The sequence below is a fragment of the Gymnodraco acuticeps genome, unplaced genomic scaffold (assembly GCF_902827175.1).
Source record: "Gymnodraco acuticeps unplaced genomic scaffold, fGymAcu1.1, whole genome shotgun sequence".
NCBI classification, from domain to species: Eukaryota; Metazoa; Chordata; class Actinopteri; order Perciformes; family Bathydraconidae; genus Gymnodraco; species Gymnodraco acuticeps.
Window position 1 is genome coordinate 611,546 of NW_022989953.1, and position 16,989 is coordinate 628,534.

At 40.2% G+C, this 16,989-nt stretch overlaps 2 protein-coding genes across 2 annotated transcripts in view; both read left to right on the forward strand.

The window, feature by feature from the left end:
• Nucleotides 1-16,989, forward strand: part of LOC117542820 (cyclic nucleotide-gated cation channel beta-1-like) — a 30,111-nt gene that overhangs the window by 326 nt on the left and 12,796 nt on the right. Inside the window, exons 2-23 of the mRNA XM_034210673.1 lie at nucleotides 1,617-1,748; nucleotides 2,174-2,276; nucleotides 3,124-3,143; nucleotides 3,228-3,327; nucleotides 5,678-5,702; nucleotides 5,824-5,908; nucleotides 6,046-6,152; nucleotides 7,017-7,080; nucleotides 7,324-7,399; nucleotides 7,506-7,530; nucleotides 9,076-9,376; nucleotides 9,712-9,867; nucleotides 9,961-10,011; nucleotides 11,481-11,533; nucleotides 11,773-12,044; nucleotides 12,381-12,408; nucleotides 13,402-13,701; nucleotides 13,799-14,143; nucleotides 14,753-14,933; nucleotides 15,070-15,084; nucleotides 15,671-15,706; nucleotides 16,060-16,158. Coding sequence (XP_034066564.1) covers nucleotides 1,618-1,748; nucleotides 2,174-2,276; nucleotides 3,124-3,143; nucleotides 3,228-3,327; nucleotides 5,678-5,702; nucleotides 5,824-5,908; nucleotides 6,046-6,152; nucleotides 7,017-7,080; nucleotides 7,324-7,399; nucleotides 7,506-7,530; nucleotides 9,076-9,376; nucleotides 9,712-9,867; nucleotides 9,961-10,011; nucleotides 11,481-11,533; nucleotides 11,773-12,044; nucleotides 12,381-12,408; nucleotides 13,402-13,701; nucleotides 13,799-14,143; nucleotides 14,753-14,933; nucleotides 15,070-15,084; nucleotides 15,671-15,706; nucleotides 16,060-16,158 — 2,573 coding nt within the window. The 5' untranslated portion in view covers nucleotide 1,617. The remainder of the gene's footprint in view (nucleotides 1-1,616; nucleotides 1,749-2,173; nucleotides 2,277-3,123; nucleotides 3,144-3,227; nucleotides 3,328-5,677; nucleotides 5,703-5,823; nucleotides 5,909-6,045; nucleotides 6,153-7,016; nucleotides 7,081-7,323; nucleotides 7,400-7,505; nucleotides 7,531-9,075; nucleotides 9,377-9,711; nucleotides 9,868-9,960; nucleotides 10,012-11,480; nucleotides 11,534-11,772; nucleotides 12,045-12,380; nucleotides 12,409-13,401; nucleotides 13,702-13,798; nucleotides 14,144-14,752; nucleotides 14,934-15,069; nucleotides 15,085-15,670; nucleotides 15,707-16,059; nucleotides 16,159-16,989) is intronic.
• Nucleotides 10,637-13,663, forward strand: LOC117542783 (CLK4-associating serine/arginine rich protein-like). Its single transcript, XM_034210625.1, has 5 exons — nucleotides 10,637-10,848; nucleotides 11,481-11,533; nucleotides 11,773-12,044; nucleotides 12,381-12,408; nucleotides 13,402-13,663. The coding sequence occupies exons 1-5, from the start codon at nucleotides 10,830-10,832 to the stop codon at nucleotides 13,435-13,437; spliced, it is 408 nt and encodes a 135-aa protein (XP_034066516.1). The 5' UTR covers nucleotides 10,637-10,829; the 3' UTR covers nucleotides 13,438-13,663.

Consider the following 16,989-nt stretch of genomic DNA (forward strand, 5'->3'; position numbering starts at 1 on the left):
CCAGGTCTTACATTTCATAAATCCTACCTAAATTACAAACAAAATCAGTTGAGAAAAAAAAAAAAAAAAAAAAAAGTTATAGGTCTATCCTAGGGGTGTATTTATCTGATTTACAATCTTTTAATGACTGATTGTGATCCTGTGGGATGTGGGCGTATGTCAGGAGTTGATCCAGGCCTTAATCAGCAAAAAAGTCTGGCTGTAGATTAGTGAAATGACGGAGCTACTATTTAATCCAATGCAACACATTTGAGATTAGCCTGGGCAAGAGGCCCCACTGATCTGTGCTGATTGGCAGAGTCAAGAATCACAAACTGTGATCACAACAACAGCTCAATCTGCTTTGTAAGGACATCTTCCATGGGGATTATATGTGAACAGTTTCCTAGTAGATAACAAATCCCACAATAAAAAAAACAATGTGTCAACTCTGAGAGCCGTGACACGTCTTTTTTGTGACATTTTGGGTTTGTTCTCCTAGTTCTTGTATAATGGACAGACAGGCAGAAGTGAATTATTTAGGCTTTTTCTTTCAACCATAGTAGATCTATGACGTATACCTGTTGCTATTTAGAAGGACATCTTGCAAGTTCAGTAGCTCCTGCCCCACTGCTGAAGTGGATTATCTCAAAAGGTTAACAAACTGTCGCGGGGAAGAACGTCACATTTAAGAGTGAGTCAGAAAAGGGGGGCTATGGCTGGCGCAGTAAATCTCATCTATCTCCCAATTTTCATTGCACTGGGCCATTGAAAATGCCCTCTTCCTGTACATTTGTGTCTGATTTCTTCCTATCTAACTGATTGAACCCTCCCTCACCTCTGGAGGAGGTTGGTAAAGCAGATTATTAACTACCGCCCGAGATAGCCTCTGCCCCTTTGCCCCCAGTCTCCTCTGACTTTTGACTCAGAACATCAGTTCTGATGTGTTAGATCAAGGATTATATATTTTATATTCTAGGCAACATATACCATTTGATAATCTGTAAATGTGTTGGATGCAGGGGCGCCGTTTGCCGGCAGGCAAGGCAGGCAACTGCTTGGGGCCCCGGACCAGAAGGGGGCCCCCAAAGAAGGTCGATTAAATTGGTCCACAGCAACGACAACATGAAACCCCCTTTAATTTACTGCAATGACATGTCGAGAACCTCCATGCATAGCGCGCTGTCAAAAGCTGCTTCATAATTTCAGTTCCGTAATCTCCGCTCTGCCGGGGCCCCCAGAGTGTCTTGCAGCGCCACCGGTTGGATGCAAAATTAAAGACAGTTTTCCGATTTACGTGTTAAACACTGTACAGAAAGATATATCAGGTTGGTAAAAGTGTGTTCTCAGATGAGAGCAAAGATGGAGCTGGTGAACGATCATCATTAGCTCCTAATAAGGGCCCTTGGTTTGAGGTGAAGTGGCTGCTTTAATGAAAACACCAGGGAAGTGTTATTATAATTTAGCATTATTAACAGCATTACGTTTGATAAAGGGCTTTTGAGGGGCTGACTGTGTGTGTGTGTGTGTGTGTGTGTGTGTGTGTGTGTGTGTGTGTGTGTGTGTGTGTGTGTGTGTGTGTGTGTGTGTGTGTGTGTGTGTGTGTGTGTGTGTGTGTGTGTGTGTGTGTTCAACAGGATGTTTAACTGGGTGGTGAAAGTGGTTCCCCAACTCCCGTCATCTGAAGGGACGGATAACGGTGTGAAAACATCTGCTCCCAGAGTGAAGAGCCCTCCACAGAAAAACGTAGAAGAGGATTCACAGGACAGGTTAACCTCTTTTACTACTAGCCTCTGTGTGTGGCTTAATAATAGAAATTGTCTATATCTGCAACAATTAGTGAAATAATGTATCAGTCAATTGACGGAGAACTAAATCTAATCACTAACTATTTTGATTATTGATGAAGCGTAGACAGTTATTTTCCATACAAAAGATGCTGTCTGTGGAACACTCAAATTTGGAGATGTTCTGCTTTCTCTGTTTGATATTATATTAGATTAAACATCTTTTGTTTATTGACTGACAAAATAAGATATTTAAATTCATCACCTTAGACTTCGAGCAATTGGTTTCACTAATTTATAAGCCAAACAATTTATCTACAAATGAAATGTGGGAGTTGCTACGCTTGTATGTTTGTATGTTTCTGTAAATATACTGTCATCTTAAAAGTCTTTTTCCACCTCTACAGCCAGAACCACACTGGAGTTTTAGGCTGGCTGTCAAATGGCTTCGTCAGCGCCATGCCTCAGCCGACCGGCTCCCCTCGACTCAGCCGGTCCGACTCTGAAAGGGTGAGTATGTAGATGTTTGGTCATGTGGGCATTTAGCCTTGTCGTTATCCAATTAAAGATATATCTTTGTATCCTAATTCAAGGATCAGACTGATCAACTGTTTGCCAATGTTTGGCTTTTGTTAAAGGAACACTTCACCCCAAAAATAATTTGTCAATGAATTAATTATCTTGTATTACCTGAATTCTTGAAAAAGAAAATGTCTCGCATGCATCCACAGTACGAATAACACAAAGTCTTGACAAGAAACTATCACACACCTTGTGCTGTATTTGCAGGTCTCATCCATCCACTCTTTGCTCAACATGTATTTTTGCTAAAAACATTTTAAACACTTGAGCATAAACAATATTTGTACAGATAGGGAGCACACCTGATTAAGCAAAGTCTTTTAAATAGTATGTTTTTTACTGAAATGCATGTGTTTGGGAAGACTTGGATTATATTGCCCAAAATGTGTGACAGATTTTGAAAATCTATATTTTGCAAATCTATATTTTTTCGACTTCTCAGTTTTGTAATTTTTGAGTCAGCTTTCTTCAATAATGTTAAGGTAAAACAGGGTGATGTTATTGAAATACAAATGGTTATTTTGGGCACGAAGTATTTCTTTAAATGCCAGATGTCAGCCAGTCTTGCCCTTCATAACTGAGACAAAGTTCAAAACATTTGGGATACACAGGAAATACTGCTTCACAACACTTCAAGTTTCACAAAAAGTAGAACCGTAACAGTGATATAATTGTGATGGAGAGTGCAAATACATAAAGGAGGGAGATTTGCAGAGGAGTTTTTTGGCCTCCAATATTTCTCATTCTCTATTTTTCTTTCTTTGCCATCCATCAGATGGGGGAAAGTGAAGAAAGGTACAGTATGATTCAATAAGAGTGCATATTTATTGCTAAATACATTGTTCAAAGGGAAATATATTTGAGTTTTTTTTCTCCCAGGTCTGGAGTGATGGGCTGGGTCGCTCAGGGCCTGACAAAGGTGTTGCCTCAGCCTGATGACAAGTATAAAGAGATTGAGGACACTCAGGAGCACACTGAGGTGAGATCTTATGTATTATTATTATTATTACATCAGTAGTGCCTGGAAACAAAATATATAATATAAATTGCATTTGATTTATCTTTAATCATTTTCATTCTATACAGTATGCTAATTTACCCAAGCAACAGGAAGCAAATCTTTGTCTTTAACTTTGCGACTCTTGACTCGAGCAACTTAGTATTGTCCCTGAGGCTTACACAGGAGGACTAATCATGCGGAAGGATTAAGTTTGTTAGGGAATTAACGGCCAGGTTAAACCCGTCCAATAACTTCACTGCATTTAACCAGTTCACCTTGCCACAACCATTTTAACCTGAGGATTTCAGGGATGCACTGATACAAATCCAGACAACGCTTGAATAATGTACAGATTTAAGAGGCCCTGTTATGCTCATTTTCAGGTTATATAATTGTATTTTGTTCCTCTACTGTGACATGTTTACATGCTTTAATGTCCAAAAAGGTCTTTATTTTTCTTATGCTGCCTGTGCTGCAGCACCTCTTTTCACCCTCTGTCTGAAACCAGAGCCCAGTCTGCTCTGATTGGTTATCGGGTCGGTTCTGTTGTGGTTGGTCAAATGCTAAGAGATGTCTTGCCCCTAAGCCTATTACTTACAATATTTTGGAGCGCTTGCAAATAGAAGCATAATTCTTACATATTTGTCACTAAACGAAAACGCCCTCTGGTGTGGATTTAAGCCTTTGCAGACTATTTACATGCACAACAATCTATATAACACACTATAGCAGGGATGGGCAAATGGCGGCCCCCACCTCCTCTTTTTGCGGCCCTCAGATTAATTTATAAACAACGTAATTCATATATTTTTTATTTGTTTACTTGTAGTACTGATACCGTCCACTAGTTAGGTCGCGATAACATACATGATTTCGTTCGGCAGCCAAATACCGCGAAATAATCACAATAAACACCGGCTGTTATGCCTGCTGTGAATTTAAGTTACCGCTTGTAATTATGCCGTTACAAGCTTCAAAGCTGTATTTATCATCTGAATTTGGCGAAACAAGTTTAATATTCTAAAAACCAAGACTTTGTTTATTTGAAATCAGATGAAAACAAACTGTCACGGTCGGACCCTGCCATGTTATCTGTGTTATCTATGATTACTATACGCTTTTCATTCATAATTCCAGCGGGAGGGAGGGGGAGCGGCGATGAGGAACAGCAGAGTGCGGGTTGACAGGTGTCTTAATGGTTAATCTCAATGCACACACATTTTCCGTGCTTTCCGATAGTTTAAAATAGTTTTATTCCACTGTTTATAACCTGTTCAATACAAACATGCCACTTGTAAAAATTAAATAACATTTCTGTGAATTGATATTTGTTTAGTGAGCTTATTAGAGGATGTTCCCTGAAAGATTGTAAAATGTCAATGAAGATGTCAGACTTAGTATATTTGTTAATAATTACATACAATACATGGAATTTGTGTGTGTGTGTGTGTGTGTGTGTGTGTGTGTGTGTGTGTGTGTGTGTGTGTGTGTGTGTGTGTGTGTGTGTGTGTGTGTGTGTGTTGTGTTCCAAGTGAATCTGCGGCCCCCTGGTGGCCAGTACATACATTATGTGGCCCTCACCACCATCCAAGTTGCCCATCCCTGCACTAGAGGAAAGGAAAACCCCCTAAAAACCCACTTTCAGCTTTACCCATCAGGGCCCCACACGTGTAGCCCTCCTTGGCTGAACCTTTAGTCCACATGGGTACTGTGGGTATGGACATAAAAGGAGCCCATGTGGGACGAGAGGTTTATTGCTCCAATGAGCACCATCTGTAGCCCACCCTGATCCCAGTGGGGGCTCGCATGAGGAGACATGTGTGGACGAACAGACAACCATTAACCTCATTATTTATTGATATAATGGATATTAAGTTTAATAGATAATGCATATTCATTATATTAATCAAACAACGAGGGGAATCTAATTCAGAGTCAAAATCAATTTAAAATAAGCAATTGATTAAGCAAGATAATCAAAAACACATAGTTACAGATAAAAAAAAGAGACAACAAAAACAGAAGCATATGAAAGTCACATTTCAATACAGAAACTTTAGTCAGTTTCGTAACCAGATCAATTAAAATGCATTCACAACTAACATTATCTTTAAATTATTATTTAAACTTTGAATTTAAAAGCATTTAACAAGTGACATGTGTTCAGTGTTGAAGTCCAATATATTCCAAGCCCTAAAGTGCAGAAAACACAATGCCCTTTTTCCAATTTCTAAAGAAAGCATAAATAATATTATGAGAAATCTTTGAAAACCGTATAAGAATCCTCTGCTGGTCTGACTCAAAGCATTTTTGATATATTTTATCCTAGATCTACGAGGCAGCAACAATGCCAGGTAAGTTTCTTGATTATTCGTTTACAAAAGTTATGTTTGAATTGATGAGAATTATCAGTAATTTACCATCCCTTCTGCTGAGCTGATCTCTGCTGTCTGATTTGTGCGTCTATCCCTCCAGATTTTGATCCCCTCCCTCACATTCCTGTAGTGGAGATGGAGTCAGAGGATGAAGAAGAGCCTGAGACTCCTCAATTTCTTCCTAAGTGAGTACACACCACTTCTTACTACACATTAACAGTGATTATACCATCATCTTTACACGTTAAACATGCACACATCAGTACAGAAGAGAACTGTAAACTTGTAAGGAGCTGACCTTTGTCTTTTTTTCTTGCTGCAGCGTTGTGAACTGGATAAAGCAAATGGTCCCTCAACCCCTTATACTGCCCCCTGGTGCCGTACCCTTAGAACAATCAACCAAGTCCTCCCGCTCTTCTCTGGACAAAAGTACATGCACACATATAACACAAACATTTAAATACACACCAGTTGACACGTGTACCCACAGCGCAAACCTCCACACAATGGCATGGACAGTCATAGCTTTCAACTTACTTTAGTAAAACATTTAAACTTTAAAGGGATAGTTTGGATTTGTAAGGCACTTATCCACATCATTATCTCTACAGTACATGGCAGTTGGAAAAACAGACTACTGACACCAAAGCAAAGCAATGTAGTGCTGTGGAGGGGAGCAGCAGCAAAGGGTACTTTAGCCACTTAAAAGATGGCTTAAATATACACTATATTTCGAATAATTTCACCGCCTTCCCTTGCCGTCAGACAGCCTTTCAGACGGTGAACTGAAAGTTGTTATCTAATCTATCTTCAAAGTGCAAGACAAAAACAGTCATTTTAGCCTGTTGAAAATGGAAGTATCTGGTCTACCGCTGGTCTTTAAGGTTAGTTTGGATTCACCCAAGTCACACTATGACAGAAACAAACGAACATATCAAGACAAAAGCAGACCAACAACTTCTGTGTTCTGCCATATTAAATGACTGTTTTTATCAGTAGCAACCTTAAAAAGAGCAACAAAGACAGCTTTAGTTCCTCATGTGTGTCTGACAACAAGGTTCACTTAAATTCAGGTTGATTTTTATACGTGTTTAAAATATGTTTAGCTACTGCCCCCATTTACAGCCGCAGATTGATAGCTTCAGTGCAGTAACTCCTGTCTGTTTCTCAAAACTATGGTCATGCAGACCTCCATTTACTTTTAAATCCAAATACATTTAGGACATATTCTGACTTTATTGGATGGATACTTGTTTTTGTATACTGAACTTCCTGTCTTTCACTTCTTACCAGTCTTGTCTCCACCATCTGAGTCTCTCAGTGGAATCTCATTGGATACTGATGGCAAGGCCCCAAGGTACGTTTTGATCCCCCACTGTCCTTTATGATCACTCTTTTTTCAAATGACAACATTAAAAATACAATTAACAATCTCCAAGGGAATATTTTAATCAATATTAAATGTATGACTGAGATTTCTACGCAAACAAATCTCACTGATGTTTTCCTTTTAATGACCTATTATAATGAAAGCGACTGTAAAGTTGCAGTAAAATATGTGTCTAAAGTGCACACAGTTCATTAGTTTGTCTCTCCACAGTATGGTTGGCTGGTTCATGACAGGCCTGGGCCTGAAGATCCCTCAGCCTGCCGTTCAAACCAAAGATGATGCTCAGGTAATTATTTTAATATCAAACAAAATAACAGTTCTTTCTTCCTTCTCTTCTTCTGGTTTTTCAGCATGTTAATCTTTCTATAAATGTTGTTGTGTTGCTTTCTCAGGGTGTAGCTGAAGTTTTAAAGAAAGGTAAGTTTAAGTTTTCTTCACTACTCCTGTGTTTGCCCGAATGCCACAATTCACAGTTCAATCAAGTGGATCTCTACATAACATCATATATTCCAGAAAGCGTGTTAAGTAACTGGAGAATAATAACACACATCTCTTTAATAACATGGGGTGGTGTTTTACTGAAGGCGTCGGAATATAATTATTTCTCCATTTTGAGTAACTCTTCAGCATCTTTGATAATATTTTGGAAAGTATTTTCTGTTGAAGCACCGTCTTGTTTTTTCCCCCATAGTTTTTGAAGAGGTGTTTTGGTCGGACGATCGGAGCTTAACTCAGTCCCTCTTCTCCTTCTGTTTCAGGGGTGAAGGCGCTCCGAGCCCCTTAAACAGCAGGAGGAGACGACTGGGGGACGCTCTGATCAACACACACACACATAGAGATACACACATGCAGACGCACACAAGCAGACATATTGTACTGTTGGGAGAGGGGGGAGGTACAGGTGCTTTGCAACATTCAGCTCTGAAACCGGCAGCTGTAAAATACTACAAGAATATAAAGATATATTCAACTCACCTTACTGTACTAGATACAGTTTCATATGAATGTATTCCAACATAATATGTGTGCACTGTTCTATAACTCGAAGGTGTTCTATATATTCTATAGCTTATACAATGAGCTTTTGTCTTAGGGCTTTTAGATGATACATTTGCACATTTTCTGTGTGACACAGAAACATTTAGCCATTTATTTGAAACAACTGCAAGTTTCATTCACAACATTTTGCAGAAAGAACATTTGTATGCGATTTTACTGTGCTTTAACCTATGGCAATTTACACTTTATATTCATGTTGCCATTTTTACATCCATCAAAAGAACAATAGCAGTTAAAATAATGTTGTCCTGGTCATTAACTTAAGAGGATTTCAGCATCAAATGTCCAGTCTTCATTTCCCAATTCACAGTAATCTTGAAATAATTAAATGGCAGCTATGTTTATTTATGCTTGTGTTATTTGTGGGCAAAGTATAAACTATATCTGTATTTATACTGATGATAGGATGTTTAGATGAAATCTAATAATACTTTATCTTAATTATATCCTACCCCATAAGAATCTGTTAATTATTGTGCTCTTCAGTTTGGGTCTTGATTATGTAACAGTTTGAGTTAGCTTCCATTAAGGTCGCACAACACAAATGTAAGAGTAGGCCTATTTTGATCCACTTGATCAATTTATACGGCCTTAAACTGTGAAATGTGGCCTCGGGATGTGGTGTGGTGTTGTTTCAGAAGATTTTACGTTATGAAATAAATGTTCACTGTCATGGAGAGAAGTAGAAGAACACATTCATGTAATTACACACTGTACTGTAAGGATATACTGCAGGAGTAATAAAGATTCAATGTGAAATGTATGTGGTGGTCTTATCAATAACACCTTCCATTATCTCCATGCATCCTCTACACATAAAGATAAATTAAATCTGAATAAGCTGAAACCCTAAACCAAATCTCCAACATGACCCACAAATCAACGCTTGTCACCTTCCCGTAGCTTCATCCAAACTCAGGCCTGACATGGTACTAGAAGACGTGGACTCAGACAACGAGGCGCCGCAGAAACATAAAGATCCTGCCACAGTCGCAGCCCCTAACCCATCAGTGACTACATCATCAACAAACACACAGCAGACACAGTCCAAGCCAGAGCCAGAGCCTGAGCCTGATCTAACACCTTCAGACAGCGGGACAAAATCTCAAGAAGATGCTGAGACCCAGACGGGCCGCTGGACGCCGTTCATTGAAAACATCAAGAAGGAGGCCGAAGGTGTAGCTATGGCAAGCATGGAGCAACGGTAAGAGGGGTGGAGAACAAGAGGGTGGGCAGAGATGAAGTCTTTAATTATTTTTAAGTCAGATCCACAGGGTGCAAATGCCCCCTATCGTATCAAATAATAACAAATAATTGGAAGTAAGTTAACCCTTGTGAATCTATTTTAAAAAGTTACTCTGATGTCCTCAAAGGTCAAAGTTATTTTTGTCATTCAAAAATAATAACATAAATTATTACAATAATTATATACACCACGAATAACTTAAGTAAAGTCCTCAAAAATAGACAAAGTGTAGAGAGAAGACTCTTGTTGACTCTTTACCACGTTACTGACATTTACATGCGGCCTGTGTTCAGTCTGCTGCAGGAGCGCTCAGAGATGGTGCTTATAGCTGAGGAGGTGGCAAGGACCACAGCTGAGAATGCCATTAGACAGATGGCCAGTGAGTCCATCAAACTCTCCCTGGGGAGTCAAGACCTCCTGGATGAGGAGGATGAGGAGCCTGATGCTGAGTAAGAAGTGGTGCTCATTAGAGATTGGTGTGTTTTTGAATTTTGGCAATCATTGTGGGAAGTGATGTAACACTGCATGTTCACTGTGACCAGGTTGCAAGATCAACAAGAAGAGGAGAACGAAGTGGACCATCAAGGAACACAGTAAGAATTGAAATATGGAGTCTTCTCTGTCCTCAACCTCCTAGAAATCCCTTGTGTGATGAAACATGAGCGAGAGAACTCAATGCATTTAGATCCTTGACTGAGGGAAAGTAGCAACACCATAATGTAAAATATACTTAGTAGAACAACTGCGTCTGCATTCATTTGTAAGTGTATGATATTACAGCCTCATGGCATCTTTCAGAGCATAATTTAATCATTACTATGTTTGTATTTAATATGGTATAATATAAGCAGCATTTTAAAGTTGCATTGGGGACAAAGCTGATTTACATTTCCTTATACAAGCTTCTATGGGGTATGTTTTTCTAAAACGTATGCGATGTGCAAAGTAACTAGGTTTCAAATATCAGATAAACAGGGGAACGTCCAAAATGGCCTTCCTAAGGTAGTTAATTAGAAGCATAAGTTAGCGTGATATGGAAAAAGTGCAGAAGCACAGCAGGCCAACCTGCGCACTACAATAATAACGGTGATTTAGCTGTCGGTCCCAAATCCCATGGGTTCTCGTTATGTGATCTTTGCCGCGCGCTACCTCAGCATTAGCACACTACCGTGCCACAGCAACCCCGGCTTCGCTTGGCAACACCCCCCCCCCAATCCCCTCTCAACGGTTCCCCCGGTAACAGTGTGCACCTGCTGCTGCGGTTTCACGTCTGGAGACGCAGAGGAAAATGATGGACGGAGATGTAATGGAAGATTTCTCATGTTGTTTTTCTAAAATCAGATAGTCTAGTTCGTGCTTTCGTTTCTCGTTGGGCCAGGACATTTATTTCGGCACTGTTATCGAATACCGCATGATAATTGACAGAGAAAGTGAGTATCTCGCGCTAACGTCGTTTTATGTAACACATTTTTCCAAGTTTTACCTATTATTTTCCCCAATATAATTACTATCTTGGTTTAAAAAGACAATTAGCGTTTAAATGCTTGTCTGTCACGCTAACAACAGTAAACACTAACCACTGGCTAACATTAAGTAAAGTTAAAGTCTCCACATTTTTAAGTATTAATTGAAAAGTGGGCCAGTCTATGTACGTAGATCATGTACATGTGTTTTAATGGTTTCCGTTTTAACAATTATTTGGTAAAGTATAGGAAAAAAGAGAATAACATTTAATAATAAGCAGTAACATTATTATAATCCTAATGTTAAAAAACGTCTGTGGACCTGGATACACATGTTATCTAAATGTGTTGAAACATACATATGTCTGCTGCATACTTCAATGTATTTTAAACTGGCCCAAATGCAGCCAGACAAATAGACGTAAATACTATCAACAAGTGTTAGTACTTTGGGGAATGTCGGTCTGTGTCTGTGTGAAATATCTCGAGGTGCAAAATGTTCATTCTGTATTAGGGTGGGCTTTCAGCTCAAAATGTCAGTTTTTTAAATCCTAGTGCATGCAATATCCAACTATTTTGTTACCTTTCGTGTCCTGCAGAAAGGAGCAGAGCATTTCTGAGGAGGCCGAGGAACCGACCATTAAGGAACCAGGTAGAACCAGGTTTTTTTTCTTCTTAAAATGGACAGTATAGACTATAGTCCCCTCGAGGAAATATGATTGTTAAGAGTGACAAAAAGTATATAGTACGTTTAGTCTAAGCATAAACTTTCTATAATATTTCTATATTTTGTTGAAACTTCACATCTTATTAACCACTCATCAGGCAGATTTACGTATATTACTATAATAATATTACATCTAATGAAATCTATCATTCAAAACTATTTAGAGCCAAAGGAGCAAGCGAAGCCACAGCGGTCGTCCCCCTCCCCACCTCCAAAACCTGAACCAGTTAAGATCCAAGAGCCTGAGTCAGAGCCAGAGTCGGAGCCAGAGTCGGAGCCAGAGTCCGAGCCAGAGTCCGAGCCAGAGTCCGAGCCAGAACCAGAACCAGAACCAAAGACCCGGGAAACCAACTCAGGAGCTGAGCCCATCACCCAGCAGCCGCAGAGGGCAAAGGAAGACGATCAAAGCAACAACGCTGACAACGCTGCTGAAAAAGTAATGTACACCTGGTGAACATGCACAGTGATAAATGTTTTACCTCATATGACTGCAATACACATTTCTAAATATTGTTAAATCTTCTTGCTAATTGCCAATTTCATTCTGTTAATGTAATTCATGTATTGAAGTATAACAGTTAAGGAATGCCGAGATAAGGTTCCCTAAAGGGAAATACATTATTTTAAATATTTAGCCCCAGGCTCATTCAAATGGGGAGCTATTATACACAGATGTGTGATTCTTTTTGATGCCATATGCCATATCCGATCTAAACTGAAGCTCACCACTCCCCAGCCATTCTTATGCTTTGTGTTTTCTTTTCTGCGTAAGGAGGAAGCTACTGAGGACAGCTGTGGTGGTACGTTCTGTCCTATTTTGTTGTTTCTTATTTTGATTCAGTTTGATTCCGGCATGCCTTACTGGCTGGTTGTGCTGTGTTGAACTCACAAGCTGCTTATCTAACTGTTGTCTTAACTTCTCTACATCCACACTACTGCTGGAATGCTGGATTTCATAACCTTTAGTGTACATGTCGCCTGGTGTGTGTAGGCCATGATTATTATTCCTCTTCTCATTTAGACCAGGGTTATTATCATGACCTTTAAGGGAAACTCAAATGAAAATAAGTCGTCGAAAATATTCTCAAGCCAATAAAAAAAACGATATCCTTTATTCAAGACTTAAAGTAAATGGAAATGATATGACTGGTAAGTTAGAAGTTAGCAATAGTTAATTAAAAAAAGTTATTTTTTGTATCTATAATAAATCACATTATGTTCATTCCTTGTGCACTCAAACCCAGAAATGGAACACACCTGTTGCATTTGCTTTACAAATAATGTCTCTTGTCTTGCACAATCAGTCCATTCTTGTACAATTAAATAACAAGAACATCATTTATACAACCTTTATTTACCAAATAGCTGCATCTTACACATAACACAACAACATTAGACAGTAGGTACAACACAGAACTAAATACGTTTTATCTGCAATAAAAACAGAAATATGTAGTTGTATTGTTGGTACATTTAAGTAATGCAGCTTGCATGGACCACTTTATTTCTCCGTCATTTAAAATCATTATAAGAGATAAAGGTGCTTGAGTGTAAGGCCTTAATGAAAACAAACAAAAACGTAAACTAAATACAAAAAAGGTAAACCTTTCGTAGAAAACTGAAACTTTCAAAACTGACATTGAAAATGTAAAAATAAAACAGAATAAAAAATTCCAAACCCATATTATAACCCTGATTCAGGGAAGACTACATTGCTGTTTGACTGTCTACTGAAGCCCTCTCCCACCTTGCCTCTATCTTGCCTGACTGTCTCTGAACTGTCTCCTCTACAGCTCCAGTCAGCTGTGATGCATTTAAGAGCTGCCTGATGCGCCTTCCTCAAACCTCCGAGTGCCTGGGCAACATCAACGCGTTCTTCAAAGAGAACGGCATCTCCATTCCCAAAATACCCCCCATGCCTAATCTACCCACCCAGCTCTCTGACGTTACCAACTACTTACCCTCCCTCCCCCCTGAGTTGCGCCAAGAGCTCTCCCAGATCCGACTCACCCAGGTCCCCCGAAATATCGCCCAGACTCTGACCGAGCTTTTGCCCAAAAACTCTGACGGTTCAGTGGGCCCAGATCTGTCCAGTATTTCCCAGGGCATTTCAAACATCCCGCAGAAGCTCTCCCAGATTCCCACGCGGGTGCAGCAGTACTTCCTCAACGTCCAGAACCGCCTCAACAGCCTTATGCCTCAAGATGCCTAAGAAACAACAACAACAACAACAACAACAACAACAACAACAGCAAAAACAGAAGCAAGACAAGAATCAGCATGACGTGGAACTGAACCGGCTCGTCCGGCCCTCCCCTCTCTCTCCCGCTCATCTCCGGTCCCCCTCCCCGTCTCCATCCTCCCTCAACGGCAGCACCCTCGAATTGCCCAATGTGCCATCCTACCCGCGCCTGCCGCCAATCGTCAGCCCCCCCTCAAAGCAGCTCAACTCAGTGTCCCGCCAGCTCTCAGGTCTCTCTAACCCGGCGTTCTTCATAGAAGACGACTCAGACATTCCAGCAATAAGACCTGCAGGTGAATCAGCAGAAAGTGATCTGTGCTCTATCATTAGATTCCTCGAAGATACCTAAACTCATCCATTATAAGTAAACTCATAATGTGTAGGATTAGTATCTCTAAAACTGAAAAAACGTCTGATTGCTCGTAAACTTTATTTAAAATCATAGATCATAAAATCATTTAAACAAAGCACCGAAAATCATTATTACTGTAGCTTTAAAGATAAGTGCTAAGAAACTATTCCATTATGTCGACAGAGGAGTACACATTTTTTAAATATACATCATGGCTGCCCTCCATTTCTTGTTAAAGTTTGTAACAAACTGTAAATGTACAAGAGAAGGCAGCATGTTGACACTTTTTTTTATATTTATTGAAGAAGACACAATTGTGCCAGTGTGCCATGAGCCTGATTAGCCAGACTCAATGTCTTACCAGGTGAGTAAGCTAGTCCTCTCGGCCTCCAGGACTGTTATACATGGCCTGGTTCTCAGGTAGATCCTTTTGAGTCAGGCCTATTTAGATCCAGGAAAATCTGCCTCTCTAACGTTGACCTGATTAGCCCAAATACACATGCCGTTCACTAATCAACAACAAACAAGTTTTGTCTTTAAACCTCTCCAGAAAGCTCTAGCCTCAGCCTTCGGCCAGCTGTCAATGTAGAAGATGTCGACTCCGACCATGAGAGAGGAGGTGAAGGAGGAGGTGGGGAGGGTCAGAGCTATATCCCCCAAATCCTCGGCCCCCAGGACCCCAAAATCACAACCCTCACTGTCCCTGTGACCCCTTCAGGATGTCGCCAAAGGTGAGAAATCTGGTTTTAACTTACACATGTTCACATATTAATATCATATGCCTATCATTTTGAAAGGCTGATTTTGGATATAAACAAGTACATGCATTATAATATGTTTCCCTCCCCTCATGCTTCTGATCCACAGCAAAGGAGACAAAGAGTAAGTAACTATCTTGTTAGTCTTAAACTGTTTTGTGTGTTTGAGGAGGATCTACTGCCCCCTACTGTCTGCTACAGTCTGTACATCAGTGTCCTGCAGAAACGACATGTGTGTGCTTCAGAACATCTGAAAGGCCTTTATTTGGTTCCAAGGTTGTGAAATCTATTCTGCACATCAACAACAGTTCTAGTTGACAAAAGGTCACACACCATGAGACCAGCACAGTCTGTCATGTGAAACTATTATTGTTTGTTTCTCTTGTGATGTTCTGTTCACTTTTGCACAAAACACTCACAAACAGCGGATCAATTACAACAAATATACACAAACAACTACATTTGATATCATTATTAGTCATAATAATGACTACAAAGAGACACCGAATGACTGCAGAGATGCAAAAAGATCCCATCTCAAAGAGTTTGGGTATCGAGAGGCCCATTTACTCATATCCGTCCATGCAGTACTGTAGATGATACCTTCACTTGTCATCCACTTGCTATGCCTCTCACAACCCCCCCCCCCCAACCATCCCTGTTTCTTAACATTTCCCCTTTCTCTACCCTGCTCTCATCTTCCGTATCAGCAGTGGGAGGAGTCGTAGGAGTATATGGACTAAGATGTAAGATATTAACCCTTGTTAAACACTGTTTTAACTTATCTAGAGTCCATGTATTGTTTTATTTACACATGCTGTCCAGTCGATCATTTATCCATCTTTATTCATTCACCCATTCAAATGTGTCATCTGCTCATTTAATCAGTACTTTCAGTGCAAATTCATTAATAAATCATAAATAGCAGTAAGAAAGTAAACAGTAAGCATAATAGTCAGAAATCAAGCGTATTTGTAATAATGTAAAATCATTTACAAATACTATCATACATGATGTACAGTAGAGCCACATTACATTGAATTATATTCTGAGAATTTGAAACAATGATTTAACTAAAATACTCCTGTAAATGTAACAGTAGGACCCTTCACTCTCAAAGTGAAGATGATGATGAAGAAGGAAGCACCCACGTCAGAGCCTGGCCCAGCCAGTCCAGCCTGCACAGCTCAGAAGACATGTGAGCGTTTTGCACACACACACACACACACACACACACACACACACACACACACACACACACACACACACACACACACACACACACACACACACACACACACACACACACACACACACACACACACACACACACACACACACACACACACACACACACACACACACACACACACACACACACACACGTCCTCACTCCCATCCCGTCACATATTGACGGACGGTCAGGGCCCCTCCCCGTCACTCTATTACGTACAGGGTACCCCTTGGAAGTCAGGCTTCTACGGGCAGGGCGTCCCATAGACCTTCATTAGCGACAGCGGACCCCTTGACCGTCAGGCTTCTACGGGCAGGGCAACCCATAGACCTTCATAGACCACGTGATCAACAACAATGGCCGACCTTCGTGTTATTCTCGGTGGAAAATGCCTATTTTAAGATTCATTTGGCCATTAAAATGCGTTTTGATGTCATTTTATGCGATTAATATGAGTTGTTATTTCTGATTATTTGTGCAGTAGATGTACACATGGGCGCGGGAAGGGGGTGCTGAGGGCGCTGCAGCACCCCCTAGCGGCAGGCAGGGGGTGCGGAGCTCCCCTGTCTGAATTATTATTTGACGGTTATTGCTGCTCCCGCTGTGCATAATCTGTGTAATATGTAGCCAATAAATTCCACATTGTTGGTAAAATAATATTTTGGCCTACCCCGAATGTTGTTTCTGTAGCCCCGGACAATTCTACCTCAATAATATAATACATTAACCGTGCTTTACGTGAACCTCATCAAGACACTATAGAGAGGACTAAAAGCAATTGGTTTTGATAAACTA